Source organism: Staurois parvus, unplaced genomic scaffold (assembly GCF_062004578.1).
Source record: "Staurois parvus isolate SC_StPar_1 unplaced genomic scaffold, SC_StPar_1.0 ptg000449l, whole genome shotgun sequence".
In the NCBI taxonomy this organism is placed as follows: Eukaryota; Metazoa; Chordata; class Amphibia; order Anura; family Ranidae; genus Staurois; species Staurois parvus.
In genome coordinates, this window is record NW_028318245.1 from 668,111 (window position 1) to 685,748 (window position 17,638).

General features: G+C 45.3%; 2 protein-coding genes across 2 annotated transcripts in view; one reads left to right on the top strand and one right to left on the bottom strand.

Annotated features, from left to right (window-relative positions):
- Positions 1 to 17,638, top strand: part of LOC149453203 (uncharacterized) — a 301,843-nt gene that overhangs the window by 187,262 nt on the left and 96,943 nt on the right. The gene's annotated exons all lie outside the window — the stretch shown is intronic.
- Positions 4,225 to 13,668, bottom strand: LOC149453212 (uncharacterized). The gene is made up of 5 exons (XM_089688433.1): positions 13,459 to 13,668; positions 12,726 to 12,839; positions 9,265 to 9,420; positions 9,079 to 9,154; positions 4,225 to 6,074 (listed from the first exon to the last, which is right to left on the bottom strand). The coding sequence occupies exons 2-5, from the start codon at positions 12,801 to 12,803 to the stop codon at positions 4,702 to 4,704; spliced, it is 1,683 nt and encodes a 560-aa protein (XP_089544559.1). The 5' UTR covers positions 12,804 to 12,839; positions 13,459 to 13,668; the 3' UTR covers positions 4,225 to 4,701.

Genomic DNA, 17,638 nt, shown 5'->3' on the forward strand with positions numbered 1-17,638 from the left:
CAGCCTCAGTCTGGTGCCAGACGGCCTTTATAAGGAGGCTCATCACTTCCTCAAGTTGCTGGATGATCTCTAGCTCCCCGTGCCCTGTTCCTGTGATTCTGACTTGTGATTTCCTGTTACCGACTCGGCTTGCTCCTGGACCTGTCTACTCTGCTTTACCCCTGATCTGACCTCAGCTTGGTTTACGGATACTCTCTCTCTCGCTCCCCTGTGTATGACCTCGGCTATCCCATCTGACTACGTCTGCTCTGATTCCCACCTGGTACCTGACTTTGGCTTGAACCGACTACCCAGTAAACATCTAAATCCCGGAAGGGCTTGCATACCACGCACAGGTGCCTCCTGTCTGCAGACCTATCTCCGTGCACCAGCTGTGCTTCTGAGTGGACCACCAACCAGCACTCCTACAGGCGACCTGTGCAACTTTGGGCCTGACTCCCACTCTCAGGGGAGTCCGGAACGTAGCCACAAGGGAAGCCCTCTCTCCATTGGCCTCCATCACCAGGTACGTGAAAGGTTTGCTGGTGAACGTCGCAAACTCTGTTGAAGCTCACTGACTGCAGGTTGGGAATTATACATATTCTGAAGCTTTAAACCTAGCTGTGCGATGAGGAAGAAAAGTAACCAAGTAAAAAAATAAATAAATGCAAATAAATCTTTTTGCAATAAAGAACAGTTTTTACCTACTTCTGTTTTTTAGCTGTCAGCATGGACTGCAGCTTTAAAGGAAGTTGTACATAAAACATACCAGGTTGAAAAGCATAGGGTGCACACTCAAATTACCCAAGACCTCTATTATCTATAGAAAGTGCCCACCCAAGCATTGTCTGATTTGGACATCCACCAGCAGGAAGCTGGAACTCTCCCACAAAGTGGAGATGGACATGTAGACAACCAGTCCTGGAACCCAACAAAGCAGTGTCTGGGATGGATATCCAAAGGGAGGAAAGAGGAATTTTCTCACACCAAGTGGTGATGGATATGTAGGCAACCAGTCCTGGAACACAACAAAACAGTTTCTGGCATGCACACCCACCAGGGGGAAACAGAACTTTTCCCACACCAAGTGGAGGTGGACATGTAGACAACCAGTCCAGGAATCCAATCAACCAACGTCTGGGATGGACATCCACAGGGAGGAAACAGGAATTATCCCACACCAAGTGGAGATGGACCTGTAGGCAACCAGTCCTGGAACCCATTTAAGCAGTGTCTGGGATGCAAATCCATGGGGAGACAACAGGAGTTTCCCCATACCGAGTGGCGATGGACATGTAGAAAACCAGTCCTGGAAGCCAACCGAGCAGTGTCTGGGATGGATATCCACCGGGAGGAAACAGGTATTTTCCCACAAGTGTCGATGACCATGTAGACAACCGGTCCTGGAACCCAACCAAGCAATGTCTGGGACGGACATCCACAAGGAGGAAACAGGAATTTTCCCACACAGAGTGAAGATGTACATGTAGACAACCAATCTTGGAACTCAGCCAAGTAGTGTACAAGATGGACATCCACCAGGAGGAAACCGGAAGATGTGGAGATTGGATATAGACAACCAGTCCAGGAAGTCGGACACGGAGCACCACCCCCCAGTTTGTTGCTTTTGGGCACAATGACCCTTGAAGTTGTCAAAGTCTGTAATAAACTGACAATAGGGCTGTTTATAACTCGAGTAGTATTAGGGCCTGTGCTGTTGGGTTTTTAGCTAGTATCAGTTTGAGGAACTGCTGGGATTAAATCGGATTTCAGTGGCAGGTGCTTTTGACCTGCAGTGGACCTCCTTCAAGTAGGATTTGCATTCTTATAGATTTGAATAGGAATTAAAATACCGCTTGAAGCAAACAAAAGCCTGTTGACACAGGACCTTAGATGTATTGTGTGGTCTTCACATGACTGCACCATGTATGGTTGATCAGATACTAATAAGGACAGCCAACCACCACCAGTTTTTCCTTCTTTTTTTTATTAGAAAGAAAATTTGTGAAACAATACAAATCAATAAAATACATTCAACGAATAGAATGAAAACACTAAGTGCAATGTTGTCTGAGTTGTAGAAGAGACGTTGAGGCAGAGTTAGTTCGGGAGTCATTCTATATGTCAACATACATGGAGCTGTCAATGGATACACTGGAACGGTGATGGACCTGATGATCTGGAAAAGGAAGAATGAGTTCCCAATGTCTAGGATGTACAAATAGCTAAAAAGCCTGGTGGTAATCCAATTGTTAAGCTAGGCCCATCCATTCATCTACAATGTTATGTCCGGCTTGTTGCACATGTTGAAATTTGAGCTTTCTACATACTAAATGGGGAGTCACTACTGCTTCAGCCAATAATATTATACAATAATCAGGCCGATAGCTCTAAGTGCTATACATGACCCACTAACAGTCTGTTAGCCCCATTGATTGGATTGAAGTGTTCCATTCAAACATCAGCAGTGTGGCCAGTACTTGCCGCCATTGGGCTCCTTGACCAGACTAGGGCTGAACTGCTGCATTTGTAGGCATTTCCACCATTGTTTGCTGTAAAGAGGACCAAAAGAGAACCTCAACTCTTTGCTCAACTTTTTTCCTTGAGATCACACCTCCTAACTGCTCAGATATTGCTTATCCACATCTGAAAGATATAGATACATGGTATGCAATTCAAACACAAGGACAGTTGGAGCCATAAAATCAGTTTCATATTTTAGATTAGGTTCAATGGCAATATCCAGACAGTTCTCTAAAGAAAACAAAAAAAATTCCATTGCCAACTCCCTGTAATAGAAGAGGTATCATACACACCTTATCATTAGCCTGTGTCACCTACCTCCCCTCCATTCCTGTAATAGAAGAGGTATTATACTCCCCTCTCCGGTGTCCTGTGTCTCCTACCTCCCCTCCATTCCCTGTAATAGAAGAGGTATTATACTCCCCTCTCCGGTGTCCCGTGTCTCCTACCTTCCCTCCGTTCCCTGTAATAGAAGAGGTATTATACCCCCCTCTCCGGTGTCCTGTATCTCCTACCTCCCCTCCGTTCACTGTAATATAAGAGGTATTATACTCCCCTCTCTGGTGTCCCGTGTCTCCTACCTCCCCTCCATTCCCTGTAATAGAAGTCCTGTGTCTCCTACCTCGCCTCTATTCCCTGTAATAGAAGGAGGTATTATACTCCCCTCTCCGGTGTCCTGTCTCCTACCTCCCTTCCATTCGCTGTAATAGAAGAGGTATTATACTCCCCTCTCCGGTGTCCCGTGTCTCCTACCTCCCTTCCATTCCCTCTAATAGAAGTCCTGTGTCTCCTACCTCCCCTCCATTCTCTGTAACAGAAGTCCTGCGTCTCCTACCTCCCCTCCATTCCCTGTAATATTAGAGGTATTATACTCCCCTCTCCAGTGTCCCGTGTCTCCTACCTCCCCTCCGTTCCCTGTAATAGAAAAGGTATTATACTCCCCTCTCTGGTGTCCCGTGTCTCCTACCTCCCCTCTATTCCCTGTAATAGAAGATGTATTATACCCCCCTCTCCGGTGTCCCGTGTCTCCTACCTCCCCTCCGTTCCCTGTAATAGAAGTCCTGTGTCTCCTACCTCCCCTCCGTTCTCTGTAATAGAAGAGGTATTATACTCCCCTCTCCGGTGTCCCGTGTCTCCTACCTCCCCTCCATTCTCTATAACACCAGAGAGGGGAGTATAATACCTCTTCTATTACAGAGAACGGAGGGGAGGTAGGAGACACGGTACACCGGAGAGGGGAGTATAATACCTCTTCTATTACAGAGAACGGAGGGGAGGTAGGAGACACGGTACACTGGAGAGGGGAGTATAATACCTCTTCTATTACAGAGAACGGAGGGGAGGTAGGAGACACGGTACACCGGAGATGGGAATATAATACCTCTTCTATTACAGGGAACGGAGGGGAGTTAGGAGACACGGGACACCGGAGATGGGAATATAATACCTCTTCTATTACAGGGAACGGTGGGGAGGTAGGAGACACGGAGAGGGGGGTATAATACCTCTTCTATTACAGGGAACGGAGGGGAGGTAGGAGACATGGGACACCATAGAGTGATGAGTATGATATCTTTACTATAGGAGGCTGGCAGTGGGAACGTTTTGAAAACCTAACAAGTCACTTTAATGGCATATAACACTGAAAACGTAACAAAAAAATAAAATAAAAAGAGAAATGCATCCAAAGGACTACTCAAACACTGGAATCCACCATGAACGTTCAATGTACAAAATTCCAATATACTTTATTATACTGAAATACTGCATCAGGGAAGTTTACATATCAGGTCCCTTTCCGTATGCGCAGGTTTTTCGCCTCTTGACATGCCACCACACAGCCGGTCTTGGCAAGATACCTTTGACTTTCGAAACCACTCTAGGATGAAGGCCTTCTACATAGAGGAGATAAATCCAGGCCGGTTTTTCGTTTTTATCGACAGATGCTTTGATGGGATCTTTTTGAGCCCCCCCCGACATCAGCAAACTGTAGTCCTGTATGAGGAAGGTCATATTTGTGTAACAATTCTTCGGGTGCAGAAGAAATTGCACTTTGCGGAAACTGATGGAAAAGGCTTCTAAAAATGTTTGGCGCCTTGGCTCCTGAGATATATATATTTTTTTTTACTTTTTTTGCACATTCCTAAGCCTATAGAGAAATGTTTGATGGATTCATTGAAAAATAAAGCCCTTGGGCTATCAAGTACAAGCGTACGGCCTCTGCCCTCGGTGGATCAGCTGATGTTTTAAGAGCAGCGAGTTGCGGGTGAAGCCCTTCCCGCACTCTGAACACAAATATGGCTTCTCCCCCGTGTGCGTCCTCTGGTGTCGGACCAGGACGGAGCTATTAGTGAAAAATTTGTTGCAGACGGAGCAGGAGTACGGCTTTTCACCCGTGTGAATCCTCTGGTGCGATATGAGGTTTGGGCTGCTCCGAAAACTTTTGCCGCACACCGTGCACGAATAGGGCTTCTCCCCAGTGTGAACCCGCTGGTGTAGGGTGAGATTCGCGCTGCTCGTAAAACACTTCCCGCACACAGAACAAACAAAAGGTTTCTCTCCGGTGTGCGTCCGCCGGTGTTTTATAAGCGACGCCTTTTGGTTGAAGCTCTTTCCGCAGTCGGCGCACACGAAGGGCTTTTCCCCAGTGTGGATCCTCTGATGGGTGGTGAGGTGAGCGCTGACGGCGAAACATTTCCCGCAGTCGCCGCACGAAAATGGCTTTTCGCCCGTGTGGATTCTTTGGTGGCGTACGTACAGCGACTTCTTGGTGAAGCTCTTGCCGCACTCTGTGCATATAATGGACTGTGATCGTTGGTGGACCCTCTGATGCTTCAGCAGGTCCGAGTTCCTGGTGAACAGCTTCTGGCACTGGGAGCACTGGTGCGTTCCGTCTACGGTCACGGTTATCTGGGGAAGAAATGGCTGACTGTAAATCGTTCCGTTGTACTGGGGGATCGCTACGGAAGGAGCTTCTAGCCTTTGCCTTGTATCAATCTCGGGGCCGCTGTCGTCATCTGTTTCCGGGACAGTATAATCCGTCTGTGCGTAAAGGTCGCCATCGGTGGGCCCACCTTCTTCATACATGGGGGCTTCTGCCTTGATGTGGGCTGTGAATTGCACGCCTGTGTGTTTATAGACGTCGACGTCTGGGAGATGTACTTCTTCAGTAGACCGTTCCTCCTTCACATGAGAAGCTGAACCTGGTGTACTCAGCGCACATGGAAGAGTTCCTCCCCTTCCACCAACCAGTTCATCCTTAACATGGTTAAACTTATGTTGCCCATGATCTCGTGGTGTAGAACTATCTCTAGGGACAGCATTCTGTTCATCGTGTGATATCACCATCTCCTTATCATCAGATGTGTCTTCAACGTAGTCCATGGTTGTAGAAACGTCGCCACTCGTGAATGGCTCTCCTTCACCAGACATGGCATCCTCCCCAATCACATCATTTTTATTTCCTTCGAGTATCAGAACACCATTTTCTGGAAGGCCCCTCTTTTGACCTGACGCAACCTCTTCCTTAATATCGTTTTTCGTTGTTTCAGATTGGCAAAATTTGGAGGAATCTGTTTGTGAGAGATGAGAAAGTTGGTTTAAAGCAGCCTTTCTCAACCTTTTCAATGCAGAGGAACCCTTGAAATAACTTTCCGGTCTAAAGGAACCCATGGTAAAAATGACTACAACTCGTGATACATTATTGTGATGGTCAGTGCGAAGAATGATCCTTACACTTGTGGTCATTGGGAAGTATTCCCCCCTTACAGATAGCTAAAAAGATCAATGGTGTCAGTGGGAAGTTATCTGAGAGGCAGATATTGCCCATTGCTCAAGGAACCCCGAGCAACCTCTGGAGGAACCCTAGGGTTCCTAGTTGAGAAACCCTGGTTTAAAGTGTAACCAACCCATAAACTCTATAAGCAGACATGCCACCCCTACCTGGCGATTGACAGTGGCTCCCAATAAATGTGACACCAGCGCCAGCCAACGAGCACTGTTTGACTCCAGCAGTCTGCCTCCCATTATGTCTTTACTCCTGTATAAATACAGTGAAGGAAATGTATATTTGCTCCCCTGCTGATGTTGAATGTTTGCCCACTCACAAAGAAACGATCGGTCTAAAAATCGAATGTTCGGTGTATTATAACACTGAGAGACAGAATAGCAACAACAAATTCAGCAGAAATGCATGTCTAACAAATGACTGATTTGTATGTTCATGAGGGAAATAAGGATTTGATCCCCTTCACAAAACATGACTTAGTACTTGGTGGCCAATTCCTTGTTGGCAATCACAGAGGTCAGACGTTTCCTGGAGTTAGCCCCCAGGTTCGCACACATCTCGGGAAGGATTTTGGCCCACTCCTCTTGGCAGATCCTCTCCAAGTCATTAAGGTTTGGTGGATGACATTTGGCAACTCGAACTTTCAGCTCCCTCCACAGATTTTCAATCGGATGAAGGTCTGGAGACTGGCTAGGCCACTCCTTTGTTGCCTTGGCCGTGTGTTTTGGTTCATTGTCATGCTGGAACACCCATCCACGACCCATTTTCAATGCCCTGGCTGAGGAAGAAGGTTCTCACCCAAGATTTGATGGTACATTGCCCCGTCCATCGTCCCTTTGATGCGGTGCAGTTGTCCTGTCCCCTTAGCAGAAAAACACCCCCAAAGCAGAATGTTTCCACCACCATGTTTCACAGTTGGGATGGTGTTCTTGGGGTCACAGGCAGCATTCCTCCTCCTCCAAACACAGTGAGTTGAGTTGATGTCAAAGAGCTGGATTTTGGTCTCATCTGACCACAACACTTTCAACCAGTCCTCCTCTGCATCATTCAGATGTTCAGTGGCAAACTTCAGATGGGCCTGGACATGTGCTTTCTTGAGCAGAGGGACCTTGCGGGCACTGCAGGATTTCAATCCTTGTCATCGTAGTGTGTTACCAATTGTTTTCTTGGTGACTGTGGTCCCAGCTGCCTGGAGATCATTGACAAGATCCTCACGTGTAGTTCTGGGGTGATTCCTCACTGTTCTCATGATCATTGACACTCCACGAGGTGAGATCTTGCATGGTGCACCAGACCTAGGGAGACTGAGACTTGTTTTGTGTTTCTTCCATTTGTGAATGATTGCACCAACTGTTGTCACCTTCTCACCAAGCTGCTTGGCGATAGTTTGGCAGCCCAGTCCAGCCTTGTGTAGGTCTACAATCTTGTCCCTGACATCCTTGGACAGCTCATTGGTCTTTGCCACGGTGGAGAGTTTGGAATCTGATCGTTTGATTGCTCCTGTGGACAGGTGTCTTTTATACAGGTAACACAATGAGATTAGCAGCACTCCCTTTAACCTCCCTAACGGTATTCCCGAGTGTAGCTCGGGGTAAAATGTCTATACCAAAAGCGGTAACCCCGAGCTACACTCAGGCTTACCATGCAGCGCTGTATAGGGAGTCCCTGCAGCACTTACCTTGTCCTTGGCTCCCGCGATGTGTCCCCTGCAGCGTCCCCAGCCATCTCCTCCAGGAGATGCCGGCATGCGCCTCCTGTGTTCCGGTCCCTCTGACGTCGGGACGTACGGGCGCCGTCGGCGGCGGGAAATTTGAAAATTTAAAAAAAATGTCATTTTTTTCAAAACGATTTTACATAGTAAAACATTGCTGTTTCAACCCATTTCACATACATTTTGTCCCTAGTGCTTTGTCCTGTCCCGTCTGCATTTTGATTGTTCTTTCTGCCTGGAAACATAGAAAAGTCCATGGCATCCAAAAAGTGTCCCTTTAGGTTAAAAGCAGGTTTAGATCAGCTAGAGAACAGCGATAGTAAATCAGAACCACTTGCAGAATTGAGTGATGATTCGTGGAGAAATTCGTCATTAGACACTGAAAACAATTTTGCGACTTTGGTCAGCGATGTGCGAACTTGGCGCTATATTTCAAATTTCAGTGTTTTTGCTTTCATTATATTATTGAATTAAATGTATGATTTAGAATATTGTTCAGACAGATTTCAGTGAGTTATTCCTAAAAATTACAGCCTACAATAAAAAAACTACATATTTCCATGCAAAATAATGGTACCGCTTTCAGCACCAAAAATATGAAATAATCATACCGCTAGGGAGGTTAAGAGACTGCTTCTAATCTCAGCTTGTTACGTGTATGAAAGACACCTGGTAGCCAGAAATCCTGCTGAATGATAGGGGATCAAATACTTATTTCCCTCATGAACATACAGATCAGTCATCATTTGTTAGACATGCATTTCTGCTGAATTTGTTGTTGCTATTCTGTCTCTCAGTGTTACAATACACCGAACATTCGATTTTTAGACCGATCATTTCTTTGTGAGTGGACAAACATTCAACATCAGCAGGGGAGCAAATACGCATTTCCTTCACTGTAACTGAAAAGATTACAAATACCAACCCCAGGGGCACTATGCACCCTAGAATGCAATCATTCAGGTAGTATCATTCTAGTTATTTCTTCTGACCTCATAGGACCTCCAGGACTGTCATCAACCCCTTGTGTTAAGGTAAGCATCCTATGTTTTTTGGTTCTCCATCTCCACCCGCTTACCCAGAGTAGTGACGGTCTGGTGCCTCTCCGTCGTTGGGTCGCTGTACGAAGCCGCGTGACCCAAAAACTTCCAAACCTGCATAGAGAAAACAGCCCGTCACCTCCACATACAATAATGCAGTCACCATCCAGACACGGTCCTTGTCTGTTATTGGAGAATGTCCCAGAATGCCCGGCACCGCTCACCTCTCCTGTCAACAGGTGAATGATCTTGTTGGAGACCTCGAGGATCTTTTTGTCATTTTCCATGTCCCGTGTCAGTGAGCAGAGCACCGGTTGAATGACCCGGGAGCTGCTGTTGGCTACACCACTCTTGCCAGACTTCCTCACCACTCCATAATCCTAAATGGTAAAAGGTGACATTACATGTTATAGGGCTGAAGTACAAAGATCAAAAACCAAACCATTCACATATTGAAACATTACAACGATTTTTGTCCAGAACTCTGACCATTCCTTACCTTAGGACATTATGAACACAATATACAACCTTGTAGTAGTTAATCCCATTCCACTGGACTTGTTCTGTAATGTTGATTTTTTGCAGATTTTCCAAGCAACCTCTTCAGTTTTAATGAGTTTGGGAGAATACACCAGCATTTATATCCACACAGGTAGCAGAGAATCCTTCATCCAATCATCATGGAATTTTTCAAGACAGAAGCTGACTTTCCAAGAAGAATGACCCAACATAGAAGGTCTAAGTCTACAGGTCAAAACACAGCAGTCTTTCTACAATCGCCATGGAATGGGTCAAGGCAGATGTTGACTATCCAAGAAGAATAGCCCAACATAAAAGGATCAAGTCAACAGGTCAAGACTCAACAGTCTTCCTACAATCATCATGGAATGTTTCAAGGCAGATATTGACTGTCTGAAGACTGATAAGTCTTAATACCATTTCCATGGAATTTGTCAAGGCAGGTGTTAAAGGTCCAAGAAAGATTGTTCAACATAGAAGGGCCAAGTCTACAGGTCAAGACTCAACAGTCTTCCTACAATCACCATGGAATGTGTCAGGGCAGATGTTGACTGACCAAGAAGAATAGCCCAACATAGAAGGGCCAAGTCTACAGGTCAAAACACAGCAGTCTTCCTACAATCACCATGGAATGTGTCAAGGCAGATATTGACTGTCCACAAAGAATGACTCAACGTAGAAGGGCCAAGTCTACAGGTCAAGACTCAGCAGTCTTCCTACAATCACCATGGAATGTGTCAAGGCAGATATTGACTGACCAAGAAGAATATCCCAATCTAAAAGGGCCAAGTCTACAGGTCAAAACACAGCAGTCTTTCTACAATCACTATGGAATGTTTCAAGGCAGATATTGACTGTCCACAAAGAATGACTCAACGTAGAAGGGCCAAGTCTACAGGTAAAGACTGAGAAGTCTTCCTACCATCACCACGGAATGTGTCAAGGCAGATGTGGACTGTCCAAGAAGAATGACCCAACATGGAAGGGCCACATCAACAGGTCAAGACTCATCTGTCTCCTTACAACAACCATGGAATGTGTCAAGGCAGATGTGGACTTCCAAAAAGAATACCTCAAGGCAGAAGGGCCAAGTCTACGGGTCATGATTCGGCAGTCTTCTTACAGTCTTCATGGAATGTGTCAAGGCAGACGTTGACTGTCCAAGAAGAATAGCCCAACATAGAAGGGCCAAGTCTACAGGTCAAGACACAACAGTCTTCCTACAATCACCATGGAATGTGTCAAGGCAGATGTTGACGGACCAAGAAGAATAGCCCAACATAGAAGGGCCAAGGCAACAGGTCAAGACTCAACAGTCTTCCTACCATTACCATGGAATTTGTCAAGGCAGATGTTCAAGGTCCAAGAAAGATTGTTCAACATAGAAGGGCCAAGTCTACAGGTCAAGACTCAGTAGTCTTCCCACACTCACCATGGATTGGGTCAAGGCAGATGTTGACTTCCAAAAAGAATGCCTCAAAGAAGAAGGGTCAAGACTCATCAGTCATCTTACAATCTCCATAGAACGTTTCAAGGCAAATGTTGAATGTTCAAGAATGGACAAACATAGAAAGGCCAATTCTACAGGTCAAGACTCAGCAATCTTCCAACAATCACCACGGAATGTGTCAAGGCAGATGTGGACTTCCAAAAAGAATACCTCAAGGCAGAAGGGCCAAATCTACGGGTCATGATTCGGCAGTCTATTTACAGTCTCCATGGAATGTGTCAAGGCAAACGTTGACTGTTCAAAAATAATGGTCCAACATAGAATAGCCAAGTCAACAGGTGAAAACTCAGCAGTCTTCCTACAATCTCCATGGAATGTGTCAAGGCAGATGTTGACTGTCCAAACAGAATGGCTCGACACAGAAGAGCAAATTCTACAGGCCAAGACTCATCAGCCTACTGAAACCTTAGAGAATTCTTCGAAGATAGTGAAGTGCACATTTTGGACAGAGAGGACAACTGGTTCACAAGAGGAGTAAAAGAGGCCATCTAGGTCAAACTGGAACAACCATCATTGAACAGGGATGGGGGGCCTTCCACACCATCAGGCTTTCATAGATGGTGTCATTTGAACATTTCTACCCTTCCAATTTGACAATTCATAAGAACTAACATCTACGAAGCCTTCCCGACACCGAGGACTTATGTAACTAGGATGCAGGGTTCCACGATTTTCACACCATACCATTTTGGTCTTGGACAAACAACATCTGCCTTGAAACGTTCCATTGTAATTGGATCAGGGTGTTGGTGCTACCTGTGAGGATACAAATGTTGGGGTATTTTCTCGACACTCATTGAAACTGAAGAAACAGCTCAGAGAAGGTACAAAACGAATTCGACGTTACACAAGTCTAGTTGAATGTGACCGACTACAACTAGATATATCAAGACCTGAATAAATGAGAGCATATCCAGACACAATACACCAGGAAAAACAACACCCCTGTGTTTCCAGTGAGCCCTGTGCCCTCCTGGGGCTGCAGTGAGCCCTGTACCCTCCTGGGGCTGCAGTGAGCCCCGTGCCCCCCTGGGGCTCCAGACAGCCCCGTGCCCCCCTGGGGCTCCAGAGAGACCCGTGCCCCCCTGGGGCTCCAGAGAGACCCGTGCCCCCCCTAGGGCTCCAGAGATCCGTGCCCTCCTGTGTCTTCAGTGCGCCTTGTGCACTCCTGGGGCTCCAGTGAGCACTGTGCTTTCCAGTGAGCCCTGTGCTCTCCAGTGACTCCTGGGGCTCCAGTGAGCACTGTGCACTCCTGGGGCTCCAATGGGCCCTGTGCACTCCCGGGGCTCCCGACAGCCACTGTGTGCTCCCGACAGCCACTGTGCACTCCTGGGGCTCCAGACAGACCTGTGAACTCCAGTAATTCTAGGGCCCTTGTGCTCAGCCCTGGGTACACTCCTGTATCTCTCTGTGTAAATGGAGCCCAGTCTCTGGCATTGGAAGCCCCAAAGATAAATGGTCGGACTCACCAACAATGGGTAGCCAAACTCCACCCTCAACAAGAGGTCTCCAGCCAATAGATGTGAACCATGTTTACACCAAAAGACAACCCCCTGGTGACCAGCTGGAGAAGACGACTATACCTTCTATCCACAACTCTCCGCCCACAATCCCCTCCACCAATCACATCAGCACAGATGAAGGGGGGCCCCTCACCTCTCCAGTCAGCAGGTGGACGATCTCCAGGGTGAGGCTGATAATGTCCTCCGTCACCGGACTCCGCTCGGCATCCATGGTCGGCGCGGGGGGCAGCGGGGCTCCGGCAGTGACCTGTATAACACACACAGCGGATGAGACAATGGGGCGGCCATTACTGACCTCCTTCAAAAAAATGCAGCCTCGCCTGGCTGTCAGCAGACATTTCTAGGACGACAGAGCCAGAACAAAGCATGCAGCAAGTGAAGTCACAACTGCGGATCTGAATAACTGCACCACCTACTGAAGCCTTCAGATTAAAGTGACAGCCAGGGAGCCAGCATGTTCGGGAGAAGCAGACCCCCCCTCCCCCAATATCGGACCCTGTATGCCCCGTCTTCCCTTCCTCCACCCAGAAATTACAACACGACTGTGTACGGAGTTCCTCCCCGCCTGTCGCCAGGGTGGAGTTGGCCAATCAGATGTCACGGCTCAGCTCCACCCCTCATCAGGCTTAATGAGCTCCCAGTGTCTGCAATATGTCACTGTCAAAGCTGCTGTACATTCAGGGAGCAGGGTGGTGGGTCTCTGAGCTTCTCACTGCATAGTGACCCACAGGAAGGTGTGTGTCAGCCTGATTGGGGATTGCAGCTGGTGTGGAGGTGATGGGGACGATTGTCCAGCTGACTGATGTGCAGACAGTGTGATGATGGGTGGAGATGAGGATGATGATGATGATAAGACAGCCAGTCACCTGCACTGGGGGTCCCCCTGCTCTCCTCTCCTTATCACATGGAAACCACACACACACAAAAAAAATCCCACTGAGAGATCACTTCCTGCTTCCAGCTCATACACTTCCGGTATTTGCGGTCCACGGGATCAAAGTTCCGGGTTGTGCGTTCCACTAGACTGCCTGGATAAACCTACTTCCGGGTTGTGCGTACCACTGGGCAGCCTGGCGAAACCTACTTCTAGGTTGTGCGTACCACTGGGCGGCCTGGAGAAACCTACTTCCGGTTTGTGCGTTTCACAAGGCATCCTGAACGCCCCTGACTTTCCGGGTTGTGCGTTCCACGCCTCGTAGATGCTCCCCGGTGCTTTAGAGGCTTTTTCTAGTGTGACAATAAATCCCGCCCCTCCCCTCCTTATGTATTGGATGCATCATGCTGATGATCGCTCAAAGTGGTCCCCTAGGAGAGGTCATAGTGGGCGGGGCCTATGTGTAAACATGCAGGGGTTGGTTTTTAATATAGAGAATAAAATGGTGGGTGTTGCACATTCTTGTGTCAGATGCTATGTGTGCAGCGCAAATGTTTGGAGAAAGTACATTTTATATATATATTTTTTTATTTATTATATTTTTTTTCATTTTAATCAGAGGCCCTATAGCATAAAATGTGTGCAGCGCAAATTATTTGGGAAAAGTACACTATATATATATATATATATATATATATTGTACTTTTCCCAAATAATTTGCGCTGCGCAGCTACTATGTGACCTAAAAACCTGCAACCCCCATTTTATTCTATAGGGCCTCTGCTGAAAATGAAAAAAAAAAAATTATATATATATATATATATATATATATATATATATATAAATGTACTTTCTCCAAACATTTGCGCTGTGCACATAGCATCTGACACAAGAATGTGCAACACCCACCATTTTATTCTATAGGGCCTTTGCTTAAAATAAATATATATGATAAAAAAATTGTATATATATTATATATACAATTTTTCATCATTTTATATACAGTATTTTCTGGCGTATAAGACTACTTTTTATACTTAAAAATATACCCCAAAAAATTGGGGGTCGTCTTATATGCGGGGTATAAAATGTGAACCTTGAGTTTGGGTCAAGCTGGCTGGATGTGCAGTAATGTACATACAGTATACCGCGCTGAGCCAAGCTGGCTCAAAACAAATGTCCCTATGACAGATTAATCTGTCAGCGTGCTGGATGTGCGGTATATACAGTATACTGCGCTGAGCCAAGCGGTTTCAAAACGTACCGGTACGTCCCTACTGTAATCAGCCCGCTGGATGCGTGTATGTACAGTAGCTGCGGCTACATACAGTATACACTGGGCCAATCACGGCGAGTGATGTATTCTACTAATGAATACAAAGCCTGCTCGTATTGGCTGAGTCAGAGAGGTGGGCTGATGATGTCACAACCTCAGCCAATCCGAGCAGGCTTTGTATTCATTAGTAGAATACATTGCTCGCCTTGATTGGCCCAGCGTATACTGTATGTAGCCGCAGCTACGGTACATACACACATCCAGTGGTCTGATTACCGTAGGGACGTACCGGTACATTTTGAAACAGCTTGGCTCAGTACACTGTATGTACCACAGTGGTATATACTCAGTATACTGTATATACCGCACATCCAGCGGGCTGACAGATTAATCTGTCATAGGGACATTTGTTTTGAGCCAGCTTGGCTCAGCGCGGTATACTGTATGTACATTACTGCACATCCAGCGTGCTGTATATATACTGTATGTAGCCGAAGCTACCGTATTACCGCACATCCAGAGGTAACCATCTGATTTGGAATTTGATCCATATGATGACTGTCTTACAAATGTAGCACAAGATGTCATTCATGAACTTATGATGTCAGAGGATGAACATGAGAATTTTGAAGGATTTTAAGTACCGGTAAGTCATAACCATTTAAATTAAAAAATCTGATGTTTTTAAATGGTGTTGCCTCGGAAGGGGGTAGTCTTACACGGCGAGTATAGCCCAAAACCTATGTTTTAACTGGAAAATTAGGGGGTCGTCTTATACACCCAGTCGCCTTATACGCCAGAAAATATGGTATATATATATATTTTTTTATCTTTTTTTTTGTAAGCAGAGTCCCTATAGAATAAAATGGTGGGTGTTGCAGGTTTTCATGTCACATAGTATTTGCGCAGCGCAAATTATTTGGGAAAAGTACACTATATGTATGTTGTACTTTTCTCAAATAATGGGCGCTGTGCAAATACTATGTGACATAAAAACCTGCAACACCCACAATTTTATTCTATAGGGACTCTGCTTACAAAAAAAAAAAAAGAAATATATACAGTGGGGATTGAAAGTTTGGGCACCCCAGCTAAAAATTTGTATTAATGTGCATAAAGAAGCCAAGAAAAGATGGAAAAATCTCCAAAAGGCATCAAATTACAGATTAGACATTCTTATAATATGTCAACAAAAGTTAGATTTTATTTCCATCATTTACACTTTCAAAATAACAGAAAACAAAAAAATGGTGTCTGCAAAAGTTTGGGCACCCTGCAGAGTTAATATCTTGTACTGCCCCCTTTGGCAAGTATCACAGCTTGTAAACGCTTTTTGTAGCCAGCCAAGAGTCTTTCAATTCTTGTTTGAGGTATCTTTGCCCATTCTTCCTTACAAAAGTCTTCCAGTTCTTTGAGATTTCTGGGCTGTCTGCTCTTTTAAGGTCTATCCATAGATTTTCAATTATGTTGAGGTCAGGAGATTGTGAAGGCCATGGCAAAACCTTCAGTTTACGCCTCTTGATGTAATCCCCCGTGGATTTCGAGGTGTGTTTAGGATCATTATCCATTTGTAGAAGCCATCCTCTCTTTAACTTCAGCTTTTTCACAGATGGCATCAAGTTACCATCCAAAATTTGCTGAAATTTTATTGAATCCATTTTTCCTTCTACTCGTGAGATGTTCCCTGTGCCACCGGCTGCAACACAACCCCAAAGCATGATTGATCCAACCCCATGCTTAACAGTTGGACAGAGGTTCTTTTCATTAAATTCTGTGCCCCTTCTTCTCCAAACGTACCTTTGCTCATTCCAGCCAAAAAGTTCAAATTTAACCTCATCGGTCCACAGAACTTGTTTCCAAAATGCATCAGGCTTGTCTATGTGTTCATTTGCAAAGTTCAAACGATGATTTTTGTGGTGAGGACGTAGAAGAGGTTTTCTTCTGATGACTCTTCCATGAAGACCATATTTGTACAAGTATCTCTTTATAGTGGAATAGTGTACCACAACTCCAGTGTCTGCCAGATCTTTCTGGAGGGATCGTGCAGTCCAACGTGGGTTTTGAATTGTTTTTCTCACAATCCTGCGAGCTGTTCTGTCTGATATTTTTCTTGGTCTTCCAGATCTTGCTTTAACTTCCACTGTTCCTGATGACTGCCATTTCTTAATTACATTCCGAACAGAGGATATTGACATCTGAAAACGCTTTGCTATCTTCTTATAGCCTTCTCCAGCTTTGTGAGCGTCAACTATTTTAAGCATCAGTTTTCTAGACAACAGCTTAGAAGAACCCATGGTGCTGATTGTTGGGACAAGGTCAGATGAGTCTGGGCATTTAAAACCTTTGAGATTGACATCACCTGGTCTTCCCAGACGATGATTGAGAACAATCCATTACACTGGCAGGTCTCAGCTTGGCAAAGGGGGCAGTGCATGCTATAAATTCTGCAGGGTGCCCAAACTTTTGCAGACGCCATTTTTTTGTTTTCTGTTATTTTGAAAGTGTAAATGATGGAAATAAAATCTAACTTTTGTTGACATATTATAAGAATGTCTAATCTGTAATTTGATGCCTTTTGGAGATTTTTCCATCTTTCCTTGGCTTCTTTATGCACATTAATACAAATTTTTAGCTGGGGTGCCCAAACTTTCGATCCCCACTGTATATATATAATAAAAAAAATTATATATATATATACACAATTTGTCATCATTTTATTATATATATATATATATATATATATATATGATGAAAAATTGTTATATATTTTTTTTTCTCTTTTTTTTTTAAGCAGAGGCTCTATAAAATAAAATGGTGGGTGTAGCAAGTTTTTATGTTGTATGGTATTTGTGCAGCGCACCTTGTTTGGGAGAAGTACACTGTAATTGATTTTAAC